The sequence below is a fragment of the Taurulus bubalis genome (genome assembly GCF_910589615.1).
Source record: "Taurulus bubalis genome assembly, chromosome: 19".
Classification (NCBI taxonomy): Eukaryota; Metazoa; Chordata; class Actinopteri; order Perciformes; family Cottidae; genus Taurulus; species Taurulus bubalis.
Genome location: NC_136607.1, coordinates 18,464,288 through 18,489,202, shown reverse-complemented (window position 1 = coordinate 18,489,202; position 24,915 = coordinate 18,464,288). Strand labels below are relative to the sequence as shown.

At 43.6% G+C, this 24,915-nt stretch overlaps 2 protein-coding genes across 4 annotated transcripts; both read right to left on the bottom strand.

The window, feature by feature from the left end:
• Window positions 1-1,041: 1,041 nt before the first annotated feature.
• ppp3ccb (protein phosphatase 3, catalytic subunit, gamma isozyme, b) lies at window positions 1,042-15,097 on the bottom strand. 3 transcript variants are annotated; one of them, XM_079234729.1, is made up of 14 exons: window positions 15,024-15,097; window positions 10,938-11,135; window positions 10,435-10,559; window positions 9,485-9,596; window positions 9,255-9,400; window positions 8,105-8,244; window positions 7,646-7,723; window positions 6,139-6,233; window positions 5,907-6,032; window positions 5,679-5,756; window positions 5,013-5,097; window positions 4,286-4,383; window positions 3,898-3,924; window positions 1,042-2,338 (listed from the first exon to the last, which is right to left on the bottom strand). In XM_079234729.1, exons 1-14 carry the CDS (start codon window positions 15,049-15,051, stop codon window positions 2,166-2,168), a joined length of 1,509 nt encoding a protein of 502 aa, XP_079090855.1. In that variant the 5' UTR covers window positions 15,052-15,097; the 3' UTR covers window positions 1,042-2,165. The 3 variants fall into 3 exon arrangements, with proteins under 3 accessions (XP_079090855.1, XP_079090857.1, XP_079090856.1); XM_079234731.1 differs by having other exon boundaries at window positions 5,013-5,085; XM_079234730.1 differs by lacking the exon at window positions 3,898-3,924.
• A 1,600-nt stretch (window positions 15,098-16,697) lies between these two features.
• hpse (heparanase) lies at window positions 16,698-23,825 on the bottom strand (the record flags this gene model as incomplete). The annotated part of the gene is made up of 12 exons (XM_079235236.1): window positions 16,698-17,637; window positions 18,338-18,484; window positions 18,556-18,677; window positions 19,048-19,162; window positions 20,755-20,861; window positions 20,952-21,045; window positions 21,142-21,189; window positions 21,269-21,440; window positions 21,520-21,693; window positions 21,912-22,040; window positions 22,475-22,584; window positions 23,626-23,825. 12 exons carry the CDS (start codon window positions 23,823-23,825, stop codon window positions 17,478-17,480), a joined length of 1,578 nt encoding a protein of 525 aa, XP_079091362.1. The 3' UTR covers window positions 16,698-17,477.
• Between the last annotated feature and the right edge of the window lie 1,090 nt (window positions 23,826-24,915).

Genomic DNA, 24,915 nt, shown 5'->3' with positions numbered 1-24,915 from the left:
TTTTTATTGTAGTTCAGACAATTTTATGCTGCTTTGTATCTCTAGTAATTAATCTGAATTAATAATAGTTATTGAACATGCATCGGGTATAAATGATTAATAATAGGAATTATAGTTATTATTGGAGATGTATCAGGTATAAATGATTAATAATATGAATTAATAATAGTTATTATTTAACATGTTTCAGGTATAAATTACCAATAATATGAATCTATAATAACTATTATTGGACATGTATAAATTACATTGTGTCGTGTTCAAACTCCCCCGTACGATCTTCTTCATCATCATCTTCATCATGCACTGGAGCTGCTGCAGGTAATGAAGAGGAGGGCTGGTGTTGCTAGGGAACAACACCTCCCACGCTGGCCTGCGATTGGCCGGCGCTCAGCGAGGTGTCCCTGAACGCAGCGCTGGACAGAAACACGAGAGCGTTCACTTTTCAGTTTGTTTATTTGAATGAAGTGAAACATCGACAGATTCTTTTTGTTTTCATCTTTTAAATTTAGCTGCAAAGAAAAAAAGAACCGTTGCTTTAATCTGAAAGTTTCTGTACATTCTGTGAGATATGTTCTGAGAGAACAGAAGTCAGAAAGAGGCCTCGAACCCACCGCCAAAACAAGGATTACATGAAAGCCCCGCACCCCACATGCCCCGCCCCCCGGGGTTAAAGGGTTCTCCCCTTCAGTCAAACCGGGTTCTCCTGTTGCAGGTCAGAACCTCTTTGGGTTTCTGAACCCTTCAGAGAGACCAGAAGCTTTGGATTCAGTCAGGACTCAAGGTCCACTTACTGGCTTCCTCTGAAGCTTTCGACCACATCATCATCATCATCGTCATCATCGTTAAGCCTACAAGTGAACCTCGGGTTTAGTTTCAAACCTGAACAATGAAGCCCAGTTTTACTCAAACAGAAAACCCTTAACCCCCAGGATAATAACCCAAATCTACCCCCCCCCCCAGGATAATAACCCAAATCTACCCCCCCCCCCAGGATAATAACCCAAATCTACACCCCACCCCCCCCTCCCACCCCCCCAGGATAATAACCCTAAATCTATATGTTGTAAAAAACAAAAGAAGCCGTCACATTGAAAAGAGGGAACAGTTCAAATGTACAAATATAATAATATAATATAAATGTCAATACTTGCTCCGCAGAGCTCAGTCAGACCATTGGCATGAGAAGGGATGGATTTATGAACGTGTGTGTGTGAGCGTGTGTGTGCGTGGGCGTGTGTGTGTGTGTGTGTGTGTGTGCACGGGCGTGTTTGTGTGCGAGCGTGTGTGTGCGTGGGCGTGTGTGTGTGTGTGTGTGTGCACGGGCGTGTTTGTGTGTGGGCGTGTGTGCGTGTGTGTGTGGGCACGGACACAGCGTCATTTCCTCCCCCGCCAAAATAAGACGCTGATAGAAAGAAAGATGTCTTCCCAGAAACCAACAGACTGTAAGGTGGGTTTGCCAGAGCAGAACCGGAACCAGACCTGGATCAGACCGGAACCAGAACCATACATGGATCAGACCGGAACCAGAACCATATATGGATCAGACCGGAACCAGAACCATACATGGATCAGACCGGAACCGGATCAGAACAGATGGTTGTGATTCAGCAGGTTCAGTCCTCAACTATGATATTTAATAGATGAAATAAATTAAGCACGATGAGAGTCGCTCTGAACGGCTTCTTCTCCTGCTCTTAAAAGGAGAGAAGGGGGGAAGGAAGGAAGCAAGGAGAGGAGGAAGGAAAGGAGGCAATAAGGTGGAGGAGACGAGGCAATAGGGGAATAGGGAGGAGAGAAGGAAGGATAGAGAGGAGAGGAGGGAGAATAGAGAGGAGGAGCGAGAGGAGGGAGAATAGGTGGGAGTAGGGGGGGGCAGTAGAAAGGAGTAGGTGGGAGTAGGGGGGGCAGTGGAAAGGAGTAGGTGGGAGTAGGGGGGGCAGTAGAGAGGAGTAGGTGGGATAGGTGAGAGTAGGGGGGAATAGGGGTAGTAAGTGGGAGTAGGTGGGAGTAGGTGGGAGTAGGGGTGTAGGTAGGTGGGAGTAGGGGGGAGGTAGAGGGGAGTAGGTGGGAGGAGTAGGTGGGAGTAGGGGAGCAGTAGAGAGGAGTAGGTGGGAGTAGGGGGGAATAGGGGTAGTAAGTGGGAGTAGGTGGGGGTAGGTGGCTTAGGCCTGTGCGTTGGTGCCGTTCTTGTCTGGGGGCCCCGGGCTGGCCGGCAGGTTGTTGGGGGCCGGGGGCTCCTGCTTGCTGTCCCGGCGGGGCGGCATCCTCTCGTTGATGCGGTCCAGACCTCGAGCCTCCTCGAAGCTCTGGATCTTGTGCAGCGGGTCTTGAATGGCTGGAGAAAGAGGAGCACGTCAGAGACCCGGAGACCACACGTCCAGTATGTATATATAGAATGTCAGCGTTCGTATGAACTTAGTTAGTTATTACTGGTTTATAAATATACATGCACTGGTTAGACCAGCAGAGAAAACTTACTTCAGAACCGGAACAGGACAGCATGAAGACAAAGAAACACACTTTCATTAAAGGGACATTTCACTGGTGCGGTTATTGTTGTTATTCATATTAATATACCAGTAATAATAATAATAATAATAATAACAATTCATTGTATTATAGTTATTATTGTGATAATAATAATAATAATAACAACTATTATTATAGTAGTATTAATTATTACTACTATTATTATTACAGTTGTAATAGCAATAATAACAACTATTATTATTAAGTTATTAAGTAATACTAATAATAATAACTGTTATTATAGTAGTAATAATACTTGTTATTTACTGTTGTTAATAATAAATAAGTTACATGATAGAGAGGTGTTTCTGTTATTTAGTCTACCCTGGACAAAATAATAGAAACATCTGTCAAACAAACTCCATTGAACAGAAAGATATGCTGACTCAACACAAACTGATTCTAATCAACCCAACAGAACATATTCATGCTGCTTATGAACATTGAAGTGGTCTCTGTGGACCCGCTGCACCAGAACCACAGACAGGAGAACCCGACACCACGAGACAGGTACAGACATGAGACGGGTACAGAAAGGAGACCCCATGACTAGGGATGGGTATCGTTTGGGTTTTTTCCGATACCGGTGCTAAACCGATACTTTTAAAACGATACCGGTGCCTGAACCGATACTTTTTTATTGCCAAGGCAATTTTTTTTTTTTCAAGTTGAACAATATATTAACTGTTTAAAGTATCCTAGAAATATAAATAAATACATACAAAATATACTTGACTTCAAACTACAGCTTCACACCTTTTAACTTCAAACTATAACAATATATATTTAAAAAAAGAACAGACACAAGCATCATGGCCTGATGGGACCGTGTGCAACAGAACTCAGACACTGTTGGATCCAAAAACTGCTGCTTTACTGGACTACACGTCATCATTAATATCAACTGGAGAGATTTGTTCCATCAAGCCGAGGACGGACGTTCAAAAGCTCGTGCTCGTGTCTGCAGCGATCTCTGTGTGCGCGCACTGTGTGTGTGAGCGCTGGAAGCCCCGCCCCCTCGAGCCCCGCTCTTTTTAGCGTGCGGGCACCGCGCTACCTTTTAGTATCTATATACCGTGCAACTTTACAGAGTAGTGTAAACAAAAAAGTATTTAAATCGGCTCAGGCACCGGAAGGAAGTACCGAAATCTGCGTTGCTTTTCGTGTTGGAACCCAACCCTACACATGACACAGGTACAGACACAGACTGGAAACAGGAGACCCCATGAGACAGGTACAGACATGAGACAGGTACAGACATGAGACAGGTACAGACATGAGACAGGTACAGACATGAGACAGGTACAGACATGAGACAGGTACAGACATGAGACAGGTACAGACAGGAAACATGCGGTTGCGTACCTCGTGCCTCCTCTGCCTCTACGGTGGCTGTGTAAGCGTGGAGAGAGAGAAAGAGAGAGAGAGAGAGAGAGAGAAAGAGAGAGAGAAAGAGAGAGAGATCGTTATCCATCAATGCATTCAGTCAGTCCCGTTAACATCATCACAGCCCTCCTCCATGGGGTTGGAAGTTAGAGCACAATAATCTCTCAGGTCTCTTGTGGGAGTCGGGGTGTCTGGTGGGAGGCGGGGTGTCTGGTGGGAGGCGGGGTGTCTGGTGGGAGGCGGGGTGTCTGGTGGTAGGCGGGGTGTCTGGTGGGAGTCGGGGTGTCTGGTGGGAGTCGGGGTGTCTGGTGGGAGTCGGGGTGTCTGGTGGGAGTCGGGGTATCTGGTGGGATGCTCGGCTGCTCACCGCTCTGGAGAGTTCTCCGACCTCCGGACAAAACTCCCACCGGCAGCGTTCCTGTCGGGGTCAGGCCCTTCAGCTGCAGCACACTCTCATTCTCCTCTCTGTCAACACAAACATGTATATAAATACATATAATGTAATATAATTAGAATGTATATAACAGTGATTCAATCATAACTTTATTAAACCAGCTTTACGTCAATTAAACAGTAGTTTTATCTGGTGTTCCACAAGAACCCATCATAAGACCACAGATTATTATGCTGCTGAACTTCATGAGGAAACTTAAAGGGACAGTACCGATGTATATAACCGAGGAGGCACATTAATGTACTATTGTACTAATGGAACCAGAAGTACATCTCAGAGTACTTCATTTAACCGACAGCTCTAGTTACTCTATACAGATTTAGAATTTTAACCCACTAATAAATAATTCCCCTGTGGACGTAGAGTTTGTGATGAAGCTCACAGAAACTAGCAGAGGAACTTCAGGACCTAAAATAACGTATCCGTCTTTAAAGGACAAATGATTGTGGCACGCTTCCACATGACGGAAAGAGGACAATCAGGAAAAGTCATTAGCCTTCAAATGAAGTGGAGCCAGACTGGGAAAAGATCTGTGAGGCAACAAGTGGAGACGGGGCATTAAGGGAGTCACCAGCCACTGGAGGCCGTGTTCCTCCCAGTGAGGAGCACCTGGAGACTAAACCCTCAGGTGAAGACACACCTGAGCACAGAGAAGACTCGAGCCATCTTTCCAATCGCCCGGATCTTATTCCTGATCACCTCCTTCCTGACGGCTGGAGTTCCACCTGGACAACGAGAGGAGAAGCACAGGAGGATCAGAGCTCCACTTCTTCACTTAATGTGCACTATTGGTTACTTATGTGCATTAAAGGGTCTTTATGATAACGCTGCTGCTGCAGGGGAAGCGTTCACACTGGCCTTTAATCTTTTGATACCACACGTCAACTTCCTCCTCTGCAGCATTACATTCAGGGATAAAGTGTATACATATATAAGAAGTATACTTCACTGCAGATCACCCACTAGAGATAATAATGTGGGTCCATTCAGGAGTATTTAAATATGTATCTGTGAAAAACACGGTATGTCGGTTTATTTTGTCGTTGGAATGTGGAAATGCAGCTTTAAACAGGAACCATTCAAAAACTCTCATTGGTGGTGCGTTCAAGGACAATCTGAAATCCAGGCTTCATCAGAAGAAAAGGCGACATAATGATGACGACATGCTGATGGATGTTTTTTTTTATATTTCAAAAGAAAGAAAGCACGTGTAAAGCCTTGAATTCACTCGGGGAGTAAATGAACAGAAGAAACAGTGAGGTGTGATGATGATGATGATGATGGTGATGGTGATACTTCCTCTTACCTTCACACGTGTCGTCTCCTTCTGACATGAGCTCGTCGTCAGAGCAGATGTTCAACACGTTCACCAGCATCTCTGTGACTGAGGAAACATTCACAGAAAAACTAGATTAAAAATTAGGAAAAACATCACTAAAGAAAGGTTTGCTTTAGTGATTTGCTTTTGTTTTCATGGCTAATCATCATACTGAAACATCAGTATAAACAACAGTATGAACCACAGTAGCCTCACCTTTCTCTCCGACGAAGGGCAGAGACCAGGTGAAGACGTCCATGAAGTTGGGCAGCCAGTAGGGGTGAGGAGAGCAGTTAAACTGACGGATGTTCATCACATTATTCTCATATTTCAGCACCGCCGCTGAGAACAAAACACACACATTTACATCTTCTACTTCATGGTGCACTTCCTGTCTCCTGTTGCCAGGGCTTCAAGGTCTCCCACTTGTTGCCATGGTTCCGCGTACCTTTGTTATTGTACACGTCCAGGTAGTTCGGGGCAGAGAAGATGGTGATTAAAGATGGGAAGCCTGTCGTCTGACTTTTCCTGTACATTCGATACCTGACGGACACAGTTTATGCATAAGATGAGGGTCCAATGAGAGAAAGATTAAAGTAGATAAAACAAGATAAGGGTCAAGATAAAAGGATACAATAAAATATGACAAAGAAAAGATGAGGGTCAAGATAAAAGGATACAATAAAATATGACAAAGAAAAGATTAAAGTAGATAAAGCAAGATAAGGGTCAAGAAAAAAAAAGAAGGTAAAGACAAGGATTTACTTGTCCGTGGGATAAATTAAAAACAGATAAAGAACTAAAATGATATTAAAATATAAAAGATACTGGAGTGATGATATGAAAAAAGTGTCTGGAGCTTATAACGTTTTATATAAAGTCATATTATGTACATACAAAACTATAGTAGTTATTTATGAAATTATAGGACAAGAATAAAGACAATTATTAACATTGAATTGGTATTTTACCTGTTAAGACTATCAAACTCTTGTGAAGAGGAGAAACAAAATAGTCATGTGTCGGCTACATTGAGGTCAATTAAAGCCACAATTATGCAAACATGACTATCTATTCATGTTGCTCGTGTGGTAGAGTGTCCGCCCGGTAACCACAAGGTAGCAGGTGTGATCCCCACTTGAGGTTTCCATTTTAAAACGCATATCTTCTGCTACGTTCTCACTACGCCGGACTTTTAGAGCACCGCAAACGGATCTGTTTTTACTAGCGGATCCCTCAGTGTCTCACGAGCCGCCACAGAACCAGCAGCAGGAGTTGAGTTTGGAGACGTGATCCACTTCCTGAAAGTAGATCTACTTTGCTCGGTTTGCTGCAGCAGTTGAGGAATCGCTCATCTGCAGCTTGATATTTTTCAGCAGATGCTGTGTGTTTGTTCTGGAAGAGTCTTTCAACATTACATGTTTTGTTGGGTGATAATTTCTCGCCACATATCAAGCCGACGGGTCAGCCAGCATCGTTGGCAGTGAAAGCAAATTAATACCTCCACGCAGAATTAAACACTTTACTTTTCTCCGTGACTTTTCTTTTTTTGGCAGTTCTGTGAATCATGATGATCCAGCTGCAGGGGAAGAGGCTCGACAGCAACGTAACAGGATGAGATGCACATTTTAGCTAAAGAAATATTTAAACATGCTTTTTTATTTTCAGTGTCATCAAAGTGAAATTCTAAAAGCACCTTTAACTGATATTAATATCCGAAGCTATTTAGATATAGTGTACATTAAAGTATGTAGTACTACATATAATATTACTAATACATGTGCAGTAACGGTATATAACAATAAAACAATAATGATGACAATAGACAATGTATTTTGGGGGGATAAGAAGAAATTAATACAATATAAATAAATGAATAACATTGTTATTATTATTATTATTATTATTATTATTATTATTATTATGTAGTAATATTACTGAAGGAAACCACTCACCCTGCATCCTGAGCTTCATGAGCTCGTATTACTGACAACAGGTTGTTGTTCATCAGGAAGTCACATACTGCTGGGTAACTGGAACAGGAGAAGAAGAAGAGGGGGTTGGTCCTCATCATCATCATCAACAACAGAAGACATGAGACGATGAAGGAACGGCTGATAAATAAACAGCTGATAGATGAACAGCTGATAAATACAGTATTTCAGTCCCCAGGTCTGAAAGCTAGAAGCTGAATAAACTAATACATCTATTTATGAGAGCAACACTTCTATTAGAGAACTCTTTAAACATCCGGCTACTAAAACAAACCAGCAGCCGGATGAACGCGGCTCTGAACAGGCGTGACCTTGTGTGGCTTCAGTACAAATATTAAGACGGAGCAGAGAAGGCTAATATGTATTTAACGCTCAGATTAACGACCTTCGCGTGGAAACTTCCCCAGCAGAGCCTCGTACCTGTAGAAGTACGAGCAGCCTCTCACGCTGTTGTGGCAGAAGTGCTCCTGGGTCTTCTCCGAGCCGTAGTCCTCCCCCGGGTCGGACCACAGCAGGTCACACATGGGCCCGAAGGCCGGAGGCTCCTTGAACCGGTCCAGCTGCAACACAGAGACACGTCAGTGCCCTGCAGCACCCAGAGGGGCCTGTGGGCCCCTGGAGGGGTCCATGGCCCTAAAGGTAGTCTTTTACAATCCATCCTCTTTGTACAGGGTTCATACACATTCTGACCAGTGGATTTTCACGACTTTAAACCAAATTTCCATGACAAACATTTAGTGAAATCTGGGTGTAAACAGTACAAAGTGAGTAAATGTAGTATTTAAACTAACAATGAGAATACAAAGCATACAGTAAACCTTAAATGACACAAATGAATTAGACAATAGTTTGATTAAAAGAATAAACATTTATATAGATGCCTGTATGTATGCCTGCTTATATTTTGAGTCTTTCTTTTAAAAGCATATTCATTATTTCAAACTCAGCGTAAATGAACGTCATGAACATATGAATATAAAAAAATGTCCATGAATTTTCCAAAACCTTTGGGATTTAATTTTTTTCATGGACTTTTTCCAGGCCTGGAAATAACCATTTTAAATATTCCATGACTTTTCCAGGTTTTCCCTGCATGGCCCTAAAGGTAGTCTTTTACAACTCATCGTCTTTATAACTTAAATCACGGTTATGTCATTTATGGGTTCATCTGCTGATTACTTCCTCCGTTAAACAAGCGATTGTTTGCTTTGTAGCGGTTCAAACATTGAGGAATGGTGTCATAACTCTTCAGATGTGTGGAGGAAGAGCAGAGAGCGGTTTATTGATCGGTGAATCAGCTCTGAGTGAATTAACTGAGTGAATTTACAGCCTCTTCACAGGAAGGTAAATACATCTCTGTACCAGAAGTAAAGAATACTATTCAGGTAAAGTAATATTACATTTCACCACACTATGACGTAGACATATGTTTCTACTGAGCAGCTTCATTCTCCATCAATACAATGTTCATGAATAAACGTGATCATTAGAAACACAACAAAAACAACCCTGGAGTCTAACTCGCTTTGCGCCCACAGAGGGAGAACAGAGTGGATCTTATTATTCATACCTTCCGGATGTCGTCCAGACAGGTGACCTCCGGGCTCAGACCTCCGTGAACACACAGGAACTGCTGGTTGAGGAGCGCAGCCAGAGGGAGGCAGTCGAACGCATCCATGCAGGCGTCATACACCCTCTCAGAGTACTTGATCTTACCTGCACACACACACACACACACACACACAGGTCAGCTGGACAGGTCACAGGTCACAGGTCACATGTTAGAGTCTGCGGACTCACACTCCTGCTTGAAGGTGAAGTACTCGGTGAGATGTCGGCACTCGTGGTTTCCTCTGAGCAGGAAGAGGGTGTTGGGATGGTTGATCTTCAGCACCCACAGGAACAGCACACACTGAGGGGAGATCAATATATCAATACATATATATAAAGTATCAATGTGTAACTATATAAATAAAGTATCAATATATCACATGTAAATATATATATACACACACAATAATATATACACTTTATATATAATCTGCAACAAGCAGATTTTCTAATGACGAGAGGATGAAGAACAGATCAAAGAAAAGTGCTAAAACGATACTTTTAAAATGACACCGGTGCCTAAACCTATACTTAAAAAACAAAATTAAAGACTTTTTTTTTATTGCCAAAGCCAATTTTCCTCTTCAAATTGAACAATACATTAACTGTTTAAAGTATACTATAAATATAAATAAATACAAAACACTTGACTTCAAACTACAGCTTCAAACTACAAATATATTTACGCCGGCCGTATAGGAACCGGTCCCTATATGGCTAACCTTATCCATAACTAAAAATTATTTAAATTACATTTAATGTAACGCTTACTCCGAGGACACACACACACACACACACACACACACACACCCTGAAGACGCACTCTCTAAGGAGACACGCTCTAAGGAGACACACACCCTGAAGACACACACACTCTGTGAGGACACACACAGTCCTTCCCCCAGATTGTTTTAGAAATGGGACACAGGCCGAGCCTTGAGGCAACAAGAGAGGTGTGTGTGCACGCACACACTAGTGTGTGTGTGTGTGTGCAGTCAGAAGACAGCAGACAGCGTGTCTTTCATTACTACCACTATTTAAAGACACTCTGCTAAGCCCCAGCCGAGCAGCAGGCCGCCCCTCCAAATGTCAGGGGTGTGTGTGTGTATATATATATATATATATATTTGTTTCTCTACCTCGATGCTGAAGTAGCCCCGGTCCACGTAGTCCCCCAGGAACAGGTAGCGGGTGCTGCTGGGGGATCCGCCCACCTCGAACAGCTTCATCAGGTCGAAGAACTGTCCGTGGACGTCTCCGCACACTGGACACACAAACACACAATTTAGCGTTTGATCTATGATCAAAGATTCAATAAAAAGATTTCTATAAAATTAAGAAAGTTGACATATTTAAATATCTTGTTTTGTGCGACCAAAATGAGAAAATATTCACTTTACTTTAAAGGGGGTTGGACAGAACCATCTCTCTTTAAGGGGGAACGGGCAGAACCATCTCTCTTTAAGGGGGGGGGGCAGAACCATCTCTCTTTAAGGGGGGGGGCAGAACCATCTCTCTTTAAGGGGGGGGACTGAACCACCCTCTTTAAGGGGGGGGGCAGAACCATCTCTCTTTAAGGGGGGGGACTGAACCATCTCTCTTTAAGGGGGGGGGCAGAACCATCTCTCTTTAAGGGGGGTACCTGTGATGGGCGCCTCCACCTCCAGCATGCACTTCTCCTGCCGCAGGATGGCGGCCCCGTCGTTGATGATCCGGAGAGCCGTCTCCTCCTCCACCCGGCCCTCCTTCACCAGGTGGGCCTTCAGCACCTCCACGCTGGGCCTCCCGTCCACGTACAGGTCTTTGACCGACAGGCGGGTCCCGGGAGGGTACGGCACCGCTACCAGGGGGGGCAAGACAGGACGGGTCAGCACACTGAAGACAGGACGGGTCAGCACACTGAAGACAGGACGGGTCAGCACACTGAAGACAGGACCCGTGTAGACCGTACAGCTTCAGACTGCAGACGGCATGGCGGCGTGTTCAGGCTCGCAGACAAAAGAGGAGGAAATACCAAAGCGCTTAATAAGACCAGCGTCTCGGAGGACCTGAGCTGAAGGATCAGGAAGTTCTTCCAGCTGAAGGAGCGTCGACTTAACTTCACTAGTCTGGACAAGAAGAATTAAGACTGCTTCACAGTTTAAATACACTTTCATACTCTGAGCTGGTTGTATAGAAGTCTATGCTTCATGTGTTAAAGCTGCATTCTCTCTATTGACCACCAGGGGGCGATTCCTCTGGTTGTATAGAATTCTATAGAAAATGACTCATACAGAAGATATTTCCTCAACACCAGAGTCGTAACTGTTCTTTTCTTTCACAACACTCGGGCGATATCGCTGCCATCTCACACAAAGTATTTCAGACACTTCCTCGTGTCGACACACCCACACCCACACACACCCCCACACACAGTGAGAATCTGAAACGGAACCAGGTCTCTCTCTCTCACTCGCTCGCTCTCACACACACACACACACACACACACTCTCCCTCTCTCACACTCACACTTTAGAGTGAGAATCTGAAACGGAACCAGGTCACACACACCATCCCATCAGCTGGAGCTCCTGAACTGGTTCATGCCCAGCAGCATGACCACTGGAGGCCGATGCGAGTCCTCAATGATCAGTTGAGTCTCGGTTGTGAAACGAGGCGTTCAACCTCTGAAGGAAGTGGAGTTCAAATAAAAACCCTCTGAAGGAAGTGGAATTCAAATAAAAACCCTCTGAAGGAAGTGGAGTTCCAATGAAAACCCTCTGAAGGAAGTGGAGTTAAAATAAAAGCCCTCTGAAGGAAGTGGAGTTCCAATGAAAACCCTCTGAAGGAAGTGGAGTTAAAATAAAAACCCTCTGAAGGAAGTGGAGTTCAAATAAAAACCCTCTGAAGGAAGTGGAGTTCCAATGAAAACCCTCTGAAGGAAGTGGAGTTAAAATAAAAGCCCTCTGAAGGAAGTGGAGTTCAAACACAAAGAGGCTTTTTGTCTCCCGTCACATTTCCCTTCAAAATAAAAGTCCCTGCTTCTCTCTGGAACCAGAACCAGAACCAGAACCAGAACACGTCTTCAGTGCAGTTTAAAATGTTTTTAATGAAATATCATGAATTTAAGCTCAGTTTTGTCTGCTTGTTTGATGCGTTCAAGGACCGTTTGACTGATGAAAATCAGCTTGTGTTCGTTCTGCAGATTGTTTGAAGGTTTGAACAACCAACAGCTCCCTGTGGTCATTTCTAACAGGAAGTTGTTTAAAACACGTCAATATTTAATTGAACTTTGTCCATGTGTCCCACCGTAGCTGCTGTGGTCAGCTGCCAGTCAAATATAAACAAAACCGTGGGAATCAAACAGACGGCTGCTCTCTGGTTGGTTTACTGGGGCCCACGACGAGACCGGCTCCATACTGGGGCCCACGACGAGACCGGCTCCATACTGGGGCCCACGACGAGACCGGCTCCATACTGGGGCCCACAACGAGACCGGCTCCATACTGGGGCCCACGACGAGACCGGCTCCATACTGGGGCCCACGACGAGACCGGCGCCATACTGATTTCACTCTCCTCAGAGAGATGATGTCACGATCCAAATGCTACCGCCACGCCGGGCTGTTCGGGCCGGGCGTCGGTCAGCCTCGAGACAAGCGGGCGGATCTACTGGATCTACTGGAGAGGGGGGGATGTGTGTGTGTGTGTGTGTGTGTGTGTGTGTGCCAGCGACCTGAAGGAAGCTTTAATGAAGCGACGCTCTCCTGCAGCCAAAGCCTCGTTAAACCTCTGATCCAATCAGCTGCTTAGAGAGACTCAGACACGCCCCCTCTCTTTGCTCCACACCCGAGAAAACTCCACTCTGAAGCTAACGCGTCTCATTGTTAACGGGGACTAACGGTTAAGGCAGTGGCTCTCAAACTGTGGGGCGCGGAGGTATTACAGGTGGGGCGCGAGGGGTGAGGCTGTTTGTTTGTTTGATTTATTTATTGAGAGATATATCTCCATGAGCTATATGAGAACTTCACATTGTACAAAAGTACACGGCCATAAAACGTCATTAATAAATGCATGGCGAAATGCCTATACTTTCATTGTAATGTTTACGTTACGACGTTAACAGGTTCCGCTTGCGCGACGGCTAAGATTCTTGGCGTTTTGCCAAAACCAAAACAGCAAAAAGCTTATCTCACGGTTGGGGCTTGAAAATTTGTCTTTCTGTGGCATGAAAAAAAAAATTGAGAACCAGTGGGTTAAGGCCACACGCCATTGACTCACCTGTCTGAATTATTTGAGTCCAGCTGGACAGGTGAGGCAGAACCTTTAGAAAACCGGTTGTCAGATGCATCTGGGCGGCCATCAATGCACCCAACCATTCAGTCCAATTACATCATATTGTAGTGTTTTATACGTATTCATTATACTTTTACTGGTGACTACTGGTTTTAATCTCACAGGCTACAGAGACTCATTCACAGGATACAAAGACTCACTCACAGGCTACAAAGACTCACTCGCGGGATACAAAGACTCACTCGCGGGATACAAAGACTCACTCGCGGGATACAAAGACTCACTCGCGGGATACAAAGACTCACTCGCGGGATACAAAGACTGACTGACTCACTCACTCACTCACTCACTCACTGACTGACTCACTCGCGGGATACACTCACTCACTCGCGGGATACACTCACTCACTCGCGGGATACAGAGACTCACTCACAGGATACAAAGACTCGCGGGATACAATCACTCACTCGCGGGATACAGAGACTCACTCGCGGGATACAGAGACTCACTCGCGGGATACAGAGACTCACTCACAGGATACAAAGACTCACTCACAGGATACAAAGACTCACTCACAGGATACAATCACTCACTTACAGGCTACAAAGACTCACTCACGAGCTACAAAGACTCACTCACGGGATACAAAGACTCACTCACGGGATACAAAGACTCACTCACGGGATACAAAGACTCACTCATGGGATACAAAGACTCACTCACAGGATACAAAGACTCACTCACAGGATACAAAGACTCACTCACAGGATATAAAGACTCACAGGATACAAAGACTCACTCACAGGATATAAAGACTCACTCACAGGCTACAGAGACTCATATTTGTGTCGTACAGAGGTATGAAATGAGCTGATGTCTTTAAGTAATTTTCTAAAAACAGCTGTTGGAAAGAGAAGACTCTTCTTATATTCAGGCCAACGTGCACGCACACACGCACACACACACACACACACACACACACACACTGTAACAGACACACAGTAACACCCCCACACACGCTGTTACAGACACAGTAACAGATACACGTAACACACACACACACCCACACACACACAGTAAAAGACACAGTAACACGCACACGGTAACACGTACACACACAGTAACAGACACACTAACACACGCACACACCCACACACACACACACAGTGAACCTCAACAGTTTCTAAACATGAACATCTGTCCCGGCAGCTAAGCTAAGAAGCTAACTCATTAGCATGGATTGATTAACTTGCATCCCCTAACCCTGGCTCCTCCTGGGGGTCCAGTTCGGAGGGGGGTCCGGGTCAGAGACGGGGGGGTGTGGGGGGGGGGTAACCCTGAACCTGAACCTGACTCTGACCCCCCCACACCGGGGACATGGCCGGTTACGGGGCTTTAGCTCGGCTAGCCGCCTAGCTGTGAGTGAACTTCCTGAACATAAAGGAGACAGGAACCTTTCACGGGCCGCTCGGTGGTCGACATCTGGATCGGGGTCGGGTTCTGGGTCGGGGTCGGGTTCGGGTTCGGGTCCTTCGCCGACATGCTGCCTCCTCAAAAACACAAAAGTGTGTAAAAGTACTCGGATCGATTCCTCCTGGAGCAGCTGGGCTGAGCTAGCTGGCTAAATTCAGCCGAGCCGAGCCGAGCCGAGCCGGACTAGGGGGGTGTGGGGTGGAGGGAGGGGGGGGGGGGGGGGGGGCTCTCTAACGAACAAATAAACGTCCCGGTAAAGTCCCGCTCTCTCTGCGCTGCTGCCAAGCCGCGCTCACTGCGTCTCAGGCGGATCCGCTGCTCCAGGAAACGGCCCGATGGTGCGTTCAGGAGCCGCAGATGGTGCGTTCAGGAGCCGCAGATGGTGCGTTCAGGAGCGTCAGATCATCGCCCCACCGGGTCCCTGTATTCTCCGTCGTGATCCGAGGTGTCGTCCAGACCCTCTGTCGGATTACAATAATCCGCCGCAAATGGATTTCCTACAACATGGGCTCGGCGCGGGGGGTTGTGGGTAGTGTAGTATTGATGAGACGTCACTGCGCCGCATTCATAGTCCGCTGAGCCGCGCGCACTCACCAGAGGCGTCACATAAGCACATCAATAAATATAACATGTTATAAACGCTATGAAACATTAGTAATCTGTCTTTTTCATCTGGAGTGACGTCACAACCTGGTTTTGTAGTTTTAAAATGATATATATATATATAAATATATATATAATCATATGCAACATTACAGACATATAGAGTTATTAGATGGAATATGACCCTATAATATAGACAATATATGACTATATAATGTACTATATATAGTCTATGCTATATAAATTAAATGTATTATTATTGTTATTATTACTATGTTCTCCTGGTTATGTGAATACAACTTGTTTCTTAGCAACAGAAAGACTGCAGCGCCGCCACGCGGCCTGAATGAGCCGCTACACTCACAGAGAACTCCTATAAACCAGCAGCGGGTCACAGGGCTGGACTGGGAGCAGTGATGTTTCCAGTTACACCTCACTGCTGGAGTTATTGGACAGAAAGAGAGGAAGAATCATTCAGCAGGAGAAATAATAAGACAATAAAAACTGAAAATAGATTATAAAGTGAATTAAAATTTATAATAATGAGATGAAAAAATTAAATAATAAGACAATAAAAACAGAAAATAGATTATAAAGTGAATTAAAAGTTATAATAATGAGATGAAAAAATTAAATAATGAAATAATGAAAAAAGAGCCCCTGTTTATATCTTTGTTCATTTTTCATTTTTCATTTCCATTTCGTTCAGGAACCAGCGTTCGTGAACTGGTGAAATGTGTTGAAACGTAATAACAGAGGAAGTATTCACATCTTGTACTTCATTAAAGTACTAAAACCGCAGTGCAGACATACTACGCTACAAGTACAAGTCCAAAGTTTACTCCAGTAAAAGTACAACAGTATAATAAAAATATATATATACGTATATATATATATATATATATATATATATATATACGTATATATATATATATATATATATATATATATATATATATATATATATATATATATACATTTAGTGTTGATGATTGCAGGTGAAGCAGATGTATATTAATATGATTGTGATATATATTAATATTATTGATGTTTACAGGTGAAGCAGATGTTCAGTCGTTCGTCATCGACTCTTCAGGGAACCTGGACTACAAGTCTCTGTGTTACGTCATCACACACGGAGAACAGCAGGACGAGTCCTGAGCATTTAATATTAAACAGAAATAAGAAATAATAAACAATACATATTAAACATGAAATATGAAATAATAAACAATACATATTAAACAGAAATAAGAAATAATAAACAATACATATTAAACATGAAATATGAAATAATAAACAATACATATTAAACAATATACATGGTTCTGCTCAAATATTTTCAAATAACTAATGAATAACGTATCGACTTATTCTTTATTGTAACTTTTAGTTTTGTTGGTAGAACTTTAGTGTACATTTAAGGTACTTGTACTGTACTTGGGTATTTTCTACTTCCACTACATCTCAGAGGTACAAATAGTACTTTTTACTGTAATACATCTCAGAGGTACATAAGGTACTTTGTACTGTACTACATCTCTGAGGTACATATAGTACTTTGTACTGTACTACATCTCTGCGTTTACAGTCTGCAGAGGAGTCACCCGTTGGTACCATATGATGTCTCACCTGTTGGTATCAGGTGAGGTCAGTGTCTCGCCCGTTGGTATCAGGTGAGGTCAGTGTCTCACCTGTTGGTACCAGGTGAGGTCATATCCGTTGGTACCAGGTGAGGTCAGTGTCTCACCTGTTGGTACCAGGTGAGGTCATATCCGTTGGTACCAGGTGAGGTCAGTGTCTCACCTGTTGGTACCAGGTGACACATGTGGTCACATGCAGGCTGGTGCTGCAGCGTCCGTGAGGATGAAGAAGGCCAGGCAGAAGGCAGGTAGCTGCAGGTGTTTAGCCGGAGGAAGACGAGTTCCTTTCATGTCGGGAAGAGTTTCATCGTCCTGCATCTTCATCACGTCTCCGTTCAGCCTCACACACCTGCAGCACACACACACTACTACTCACACACCTGCAGCACACACACACTACTACTCACACACCTGCAGCACAGGTGTAGTACACTAAAACCCATAATGTGCAGTACTGTACTACTAAATACTATTATTTAGTAGTATAGTACTGCATGTAACATTAACTCCACATGAATAATATCGTCAGGGTACTTTTTATTTAGATATATATATATATATATATCTATATAAAAAGTACCCTGACTGTACCCGGATTTAAAGCCGTCAATGTGCTGCGTGCCATCCGTCACACATCCAGCTGGAAGTATTAAGAGAAGTACTAGAGAAAAGTTTTAGATAAGTTTTTTTAGAAGTTTTTAGAGAAGTATTTGGAGAAGTCAGAAACACAAATTATTGTGGATCGAGCCTCAGCTTAAAGATCTCGAGGACAGATACTGAAAAAGGGTCTTGGATCCTACACCTCCCAGAATGCAACTGGTTTGTGTACTTCTGTTTCTAACAAAGTGTGACCAGTTAACTGAACTTTATGTGCAGAATCAAAACTCAGCTTCTTTACTGGAGTAAACGTACAAATACACACTGTGAGTATTAGGTACTGCATTAAAGAGGAGGAGGAGGAGGAGGAGGAGGAGGAGGAGGAAGAAGAGGAGGAAGAGAAGGAGGAGGAGGAGGAGGAGAGGAGGAAGAAGAGGAGGAGGAAGAAGCACCTGGAGTAGAGCCCCGCCGCCCCCGGCCGGTCCGCCTGCAGCAAGAAGGCCTCCACCGAGCTGGAGGAGAGCCGATCAGGAAGCGAGAGCCGGGCCGGCTCCTCCCCGAGGTTCATGGAGATCAGCGTGACGGCTCCGCTCCGGTACCTGCACAAAGGGAAGAGCGGTCAGAACAAGATGGCCGACACACCGGGCGTGCGATGCTGAAGCAGGAGTACCTCTCTTTGCTGGAGCAGTGCAGGTACAGACGCACGCGTCTCCTTCCAGCCCCGCCGGCGAGGTCCACCTTCAGCACCTCCGGACCAACCAGCCGCTTGTAGAGGACCGACAGCCAGTAGTCCTGAGGAGACAGTTCCCATCATGCATCAGGAGACGCTCACATCGCGTTAGCAGTAGTTTATATTGTTTTATCTTAGGGGGCCATTCTAAACACACACACACACACACACACATATATATATATATATATATATATATATATATATATATATATAAATAATGTATAATAGTATATATATTATATATTGTAATATATAATGTTACTGAGTACTTTAATCTCATAATTCATGATCTTATCACACATTAGTACAGCTTCAATACATTGGTAACTTAAGTTGTCAAATAAATTACATTCAAAATGCATCTTTAAACACAAAATTACATTTTGTTCAGATTAAAAACACACAATGTTAAACTAAAAGCAGTCTCACAGGAAGTGGATCCAGGTTTTCATCCACCAGGTGATAACTCCCAGAGCCAATGAACACCTGCCGCATCACAACATCCAGCCCCAGTTTGGCTGCCAGGCCCAGTTTATCCAGCCACCTGCAGACAGCAAGAGGGCACAGCACTGTAGCACGCTAATGACACTGTAACATGTGTTAATAACACTGTAGCACGCTAATGACACTGTAACATGTGTTAATAACACTGTAGCACGCTAATGACACTGTAACATGTGTTAATAACACTGTAGCATGCTAATGACACTGTAACATGTGTTAATAACACTGTAGCATGCTAATGACACTATAACATGTGTTAATAACACTGTAACATGTGTTAATAACACTGTATTATATTTTAATAACACTGTAACATGTTCTAATAACAATGTAGCATGTGTTAATAACACTGTAATATGTGTTAATCACACTGTAATATGTGTTAATAACACTGTAACATGTGCTAATAACAATGTAACATGTGCTAATAACACTGTAACATGTGCTAATAACAATGTATCATGTGCTAACAACAAAAACGTGTGTTAATAACACTGTAACATGTGCTAATAACAATGTAACATGTGCTAATAACACTGTAACATGTTCTAATAACAATGTATCATGTGCTAACAACAAAAACGTGTGTTAATAACACTGTAACATGTGTTAATAACACTGTATTATATTTTAATAACACTGTAACATGTTCTAATAACAATGTAGCATGTGTTAATAACAGTGTAATATGTGTTAATCACACTGCAACATGTGCTAATAACAATGTAACATGTGCTAATAACAATGTAACATGTGCTAATAATAATGTAACACTGAAAGATGTGCTAACAACACTGTAACATGTTTTAATAACACTGTATCATGTTTTAATAACACTTTAACGTATGGTAATAGTACTAAAACATGTGGCAATAGTTCTTTAACACTGTAACATGTGGTAATAACACCGTAACATGCGGTATTAACACTATAACATGTTTTAATAACGCTGTGACATGTGTTAATAACACTGTAACATGTATTAATAACGCTGCGACATGTGACAGACAGACAGACAGACAGACAGACAGAGAATGAGCAGCTTTAAGTGTCATGAGACCGGGCTGCAGTGAAAGGTAATCAGTGAACTCAATAAACTAGATGAAGTCTTTCTGAGAGGACATAAGATGTGCTAACGACACTATAACATGTGTTAAAAACACTGTGACATGTGTCAATAGCACTGAAACATGTGGTAATAACACTAACATGTCTTAACAATATATAATGATGTGTCTATAACACAGAACCATGTATACATAACAGAAACGTGTTTAATAACACTGATGCATGTGATAATGATACAGAAACATACGTGAGAGAGAGAGAGAGAGAGAGAGAGAGAGAGAGAGAGAGAGAGAGAGAGAGAGAGAGAGAATGAGCAGCTTTAAGTGTCATGAGACCGGGCAGCCAGGTAATCAGTAAACTCAATAAACTAGATGTAGTCCTCCTGAGAGACCACGTCCCTCCTGTTTAAGATAATCAAGCAGGAAATCAGCACTCGGGCTCTGAACTGAGTCCAGCTGGACCTGGTCTTGACTCGATATGGACCCGGTCTTGACTTGGACCCAGTCTTGACTTGGACCCGGTCTTGTTTAAAGTCGTACTCAAAGACATGAAGAATAAACTCACATGAATCCTGCAGCGAACGTGTCCGACAGCCCCGCCGCTCCTCCTCCGTACGCCGAGCTCGTCTCTCCGAGCCAAACCAGCTTTTCAGGAGAAACCAGCTTTACTTTCTGAAAAAACACTTCAACACTTTAACACTTCAACACTTTAACGTCACACATGTTGAGGTGTCGAAGTGATATATATATATACATTTTTACCTCCAGGACTTCTTTGGTCTTGAAGGCCAGAGTGTCCAGAATCTCAGGATCTAGAAAATCCTCCAGAGACGTATCTCGTCCATTCACATAATAACTAACAGGACAAAGTGAATGAATAGTATTATGGTGTGTGCTTTATGAAGTACACCAGTGTTTGTGTAGTCCGAGGTTAAAGTAAAGGTGAACTCACTGGTGCCAAGTACAGGCGTCCACGGCCTCAGCGCCAGTCTGCAGGAAGCTGCAGCAGAAACAAGCCGGTTAGTACGACAACACACACACACACACACACACACACACACACACAACCACACACACACCCCTCCAGTAGATCCACCCGGTGGTCTCGAGGCTGACCGACGTCCGGCCCGAACAGCCCGGCGTGGCGGTAGCTTTTGGATCGTGACATCATCTCTCTGAGGCGAGTGAAATCCCGTCCCAGCTGGTTTCCATCCACTCGGATGCCGGCCTTCTTCTCGTAGCTGTTCGGTTCTGAAACAGACGTTCAGTCTCATTTTGATGCAGACGGCATGTGTAGTCTACGTGTGTGGTCCTAGTCCCCTTGGCGTACCGTTGCCCAGCTCCCAGGACATCTGGTACCCTCTGGACTCGCAGTACCGCAGCAGTGAGGCGGCGTTGCTGCTGTTCCAGGTGTTGTTGGCGGTCCTGAGCAGAGCGTTCAGCCCGAAGATCAGATCCATCCCCGAGCAGCTGGAGAAGGAGTGCAGCAGGTCTACGGTGTACTCTGTGGTGGAGGAAGTATTTGGACCCTTTACTGTAGTACTAGTACTTCTGCTTTCAAGACTTTACTGCAGTACAAGTATGCAATGAAAAAGCAGAGGTCCGGGCGTTGACCCCTGAGGGACCCTAGGGTCGATTACATTACATTTGCATTGTTTTCAGATTACACTGACGACATCATGTGACCTTTGGAAGTACATCCCCGCCACCCAAAGCCCATACCTGTGTACTGGACTCTCCTGTACTTCCCCTGCCAGTCTTCTTTCATCAGGCTCAGCTGCTGCCGGGTCCAGTCCTTCTTCAGCCGGTCCTCCAGCCACGGCGGCAGCTGCAGCCGATCACAGGGCGCATCTAACAGCGACAGCTGTGGTTATTTATCATATTGCTCTTTATAGATGGAACGCGTACTGAACCCTGACCTCATCAACAAGTTTATCTCATGATTGTTTCGTGTCTGACGTGCTCTTTGTTCCGGCTGTCGCCCTTTCCCCCAGAGCCCGGTAGACTAAACCACCTTCCAGACATGCACCAAGGCCGGGATCAAGGCCCTGGTGCATGGGGGGCATAACGACTCTGTTAACCTTTTCCTCAGGGTTAGACCCCTGAACCTTCTGAGGGGAAAGAGCTCGATCCATTCAGCTGAATTATCTCATCATATAGAAGTGTCTGTTCAATAAATACTTGAGTTTCACACCAGAAGGTACCCTGTTGTGGACTTCCACCACAACAGGGTCATCATACAGTACACCTGCAGAGAGCCTGAGCGCTGGGACCGGACTGGTTACCTGCAGCTGGGACCCCCTGAGGGGTGAAGACCATGAAGTCTTGTCTCGTCCCCCCAAACCTCAGGAAAGACGGACTCAAGGCCTTCGCCAGCGTCCTGACCTTCGGAGAGCTGAAGAGGAAACCTTCATCAATATATGTATATATATATGTTATATTATGATGGACTAGAATACTTCATATATGATCTGATACTCTGAACCTTTAAAGAGAAAACAAATTTTAGACGAATAAAGCAGCAATAGAATCCTTTTAACAATTAATAAATTCAATGATTTGTTTCATTTTCTTTTTCTAGTTCAGGGTGAAAAAACATCAACGAGCAGTTTAAATATATAATAACACATTAAATACTGGTGGTGAAATTAAGTAACTACCACTCATATGAAGTACAAGTATGTATTCTGACCCTTCAGATAGATAAAACATATTGTACATAAATAATCATCCAACACGACAGATTTACAGGCTGAAACTTTTAGTCTGAAAGGTATCAGCTGTTAATAACAAAATCATAAATCATATTATTTAGTCCCATTAAAGATTCTCCAGTCTGTTAACATTCTTTGATTGAGATTGAAGCTTCAAACCACAAATCAATAAAGATAAAGCTTCCTTCAAAATAAAAGCTGGAAAAATGTATTCAACTGTAACTTCCTCCTCTCTAGTCATACTGGTTTTAAATTATTGTATTTATTTATTGGTTTACGTTTTAACCTATTGATTGTTTTAATCCATTGCTCTGTTGCATCTTAGTTTAACTCTCACTGTTGTTTTATTGACTTTCCCAAAGCACTAAAACTCTCTATGGATAGTTATTGTTATTTTAAATCACGTGATGATGCCATTGTGCTTCTCTTTGTTACATATTTGCTGAAGCAGAAGCTCATGTCAAAGCTCTTTACACAAACATGAATCTGAGCAGATTTTAATATTAATAGTTACTTTGAGAGGATTCAGGAGTTAAGCGGCTTTAAAGGAAGTTAGAGGAAGATTAAACTAACAGGATCCAGTGGAGCCGATGAAAGCTGCTTTATTAAATAAAACATCTGTATTATAAATAAAACATCTGTATTATTAAATAAAACAGCTGCTTTAGTAAAGCCGGATTCAGCGGCTCGTCCCGGAGCTCTGCAAGCCGACAGACACGCACCTCAACAGGGACATGAACCTCTCCTCTGCCGCCAGGCTCGCGTCGATGGTGACGGACAGAAAGCGTCGGTCCACCCGGCGGATCGCCGCGGAGAGGTCCACCTTCAGGGCCGAAGAGTTCCGGTCCAGGTGTGCGGTGGTCCGGGTCCAGAGAAGAGCCAGAACCAGAACCAGGACCAGCGGCAGCCGCGTGCACTCCATGACGACAACCATTGCTGTGGCGCCTCCTCTTGGTTACAGCCGGAGACCCGCGTCCTTCTTCCGGCTTCTGTCTCACTGGAGCCGGCTCCCCACCGGGACCGGGTCCAGGTACTGTCACAGTACTGAAGCATAACAATACTACAAGCCCAGCATTCAAAAGAACACTAAAGTAAAAGTACAGAAGTATTTTTTAAAGAATCCTATGAAAGTACTCCAAGGACAGATTACTGTTGTAGGATTATTGTGTACTTTTACTTTCATCTCATATTTAAAATCTGTAATGACAGTCCGATAGTTTTACCCAAAATATAAAGAAACAAGTAGCTTCAAATTGTACTTCAGTTGAGTACTAATTGTGGTGGAAAGTAACTCAAGTACTTAAGTACAGTATTGATGTACATTTCCATATACTTGTACATGGACCACATTTATTTATTACTAATAAATGATGATGTAATATTATAGATCATATAAAGTAATTAACATGAACTGCACCTTTAAAGTGATGACCACAATAATGTAATAATAAAATATCAATTATTCTGAATAATGAGTTGAATAACAATAACTAGTGGACACCAGGAGAATAACATGTATTATCTCTATAATACAGCAGTGATGCCCCTAGTGGACACCGGGAAAATAACATACATTATCTCTATAATACAGTAGTGATGCCCCTAGTGGACACCAGGAGAATAACATGTATTATCTCTATAATACAGCAGCGATGCCCCTAGTGGACACCAGGAGAATAACATGTATTATCTCTATAATACAGCGTTAAAGCCCCTAGTGGACACCTGGAGAATAACATGTATTATCTCTATAATACAGTAGTGATGCCCCTAGTGGACACCTGGAGAATAACATGTATTATCTCTATAATACAGTAGTGATGCCCCTAGTGGACACCAGGAGAATAACATGTATTATCTCTATAATACAGCGTTAAAGCCCCTAGTGGACACCTGGATAATAACATGTATTATCTCTATAATACAGCGTTAAAGCCCTTAGTGGACACCAGGAGAATAAGATGTTTTAGCTTCCAGAGTGACAAATATGAGAAAATTAAGTCAGAACTTTA

Excerpts from the sequence above, each read along its gene's own strand:
- ppp3ccb (XM_079234729.1), bottom strand. The coding sequence starts at position 15,051 with ATGTCGACCACCGAGCGGCCCGTGAAAG. Across the intron at positions 6,033-6,138 it reads GGACGTGTACAATAACAAAG|CGGCGGTGCTGAAATATGAG; the intron begins GTACGCGGAACC and ends TTTTGTTCTCAG. Across the intron at positions 4,384-5,012 it reads CGAGTCTTCTCTGTGCTCAG|AGAGGAGAATGAGAGTGTGC; the intron begins GTGTGTCTTCAC and ends TTGTGTTGACAG.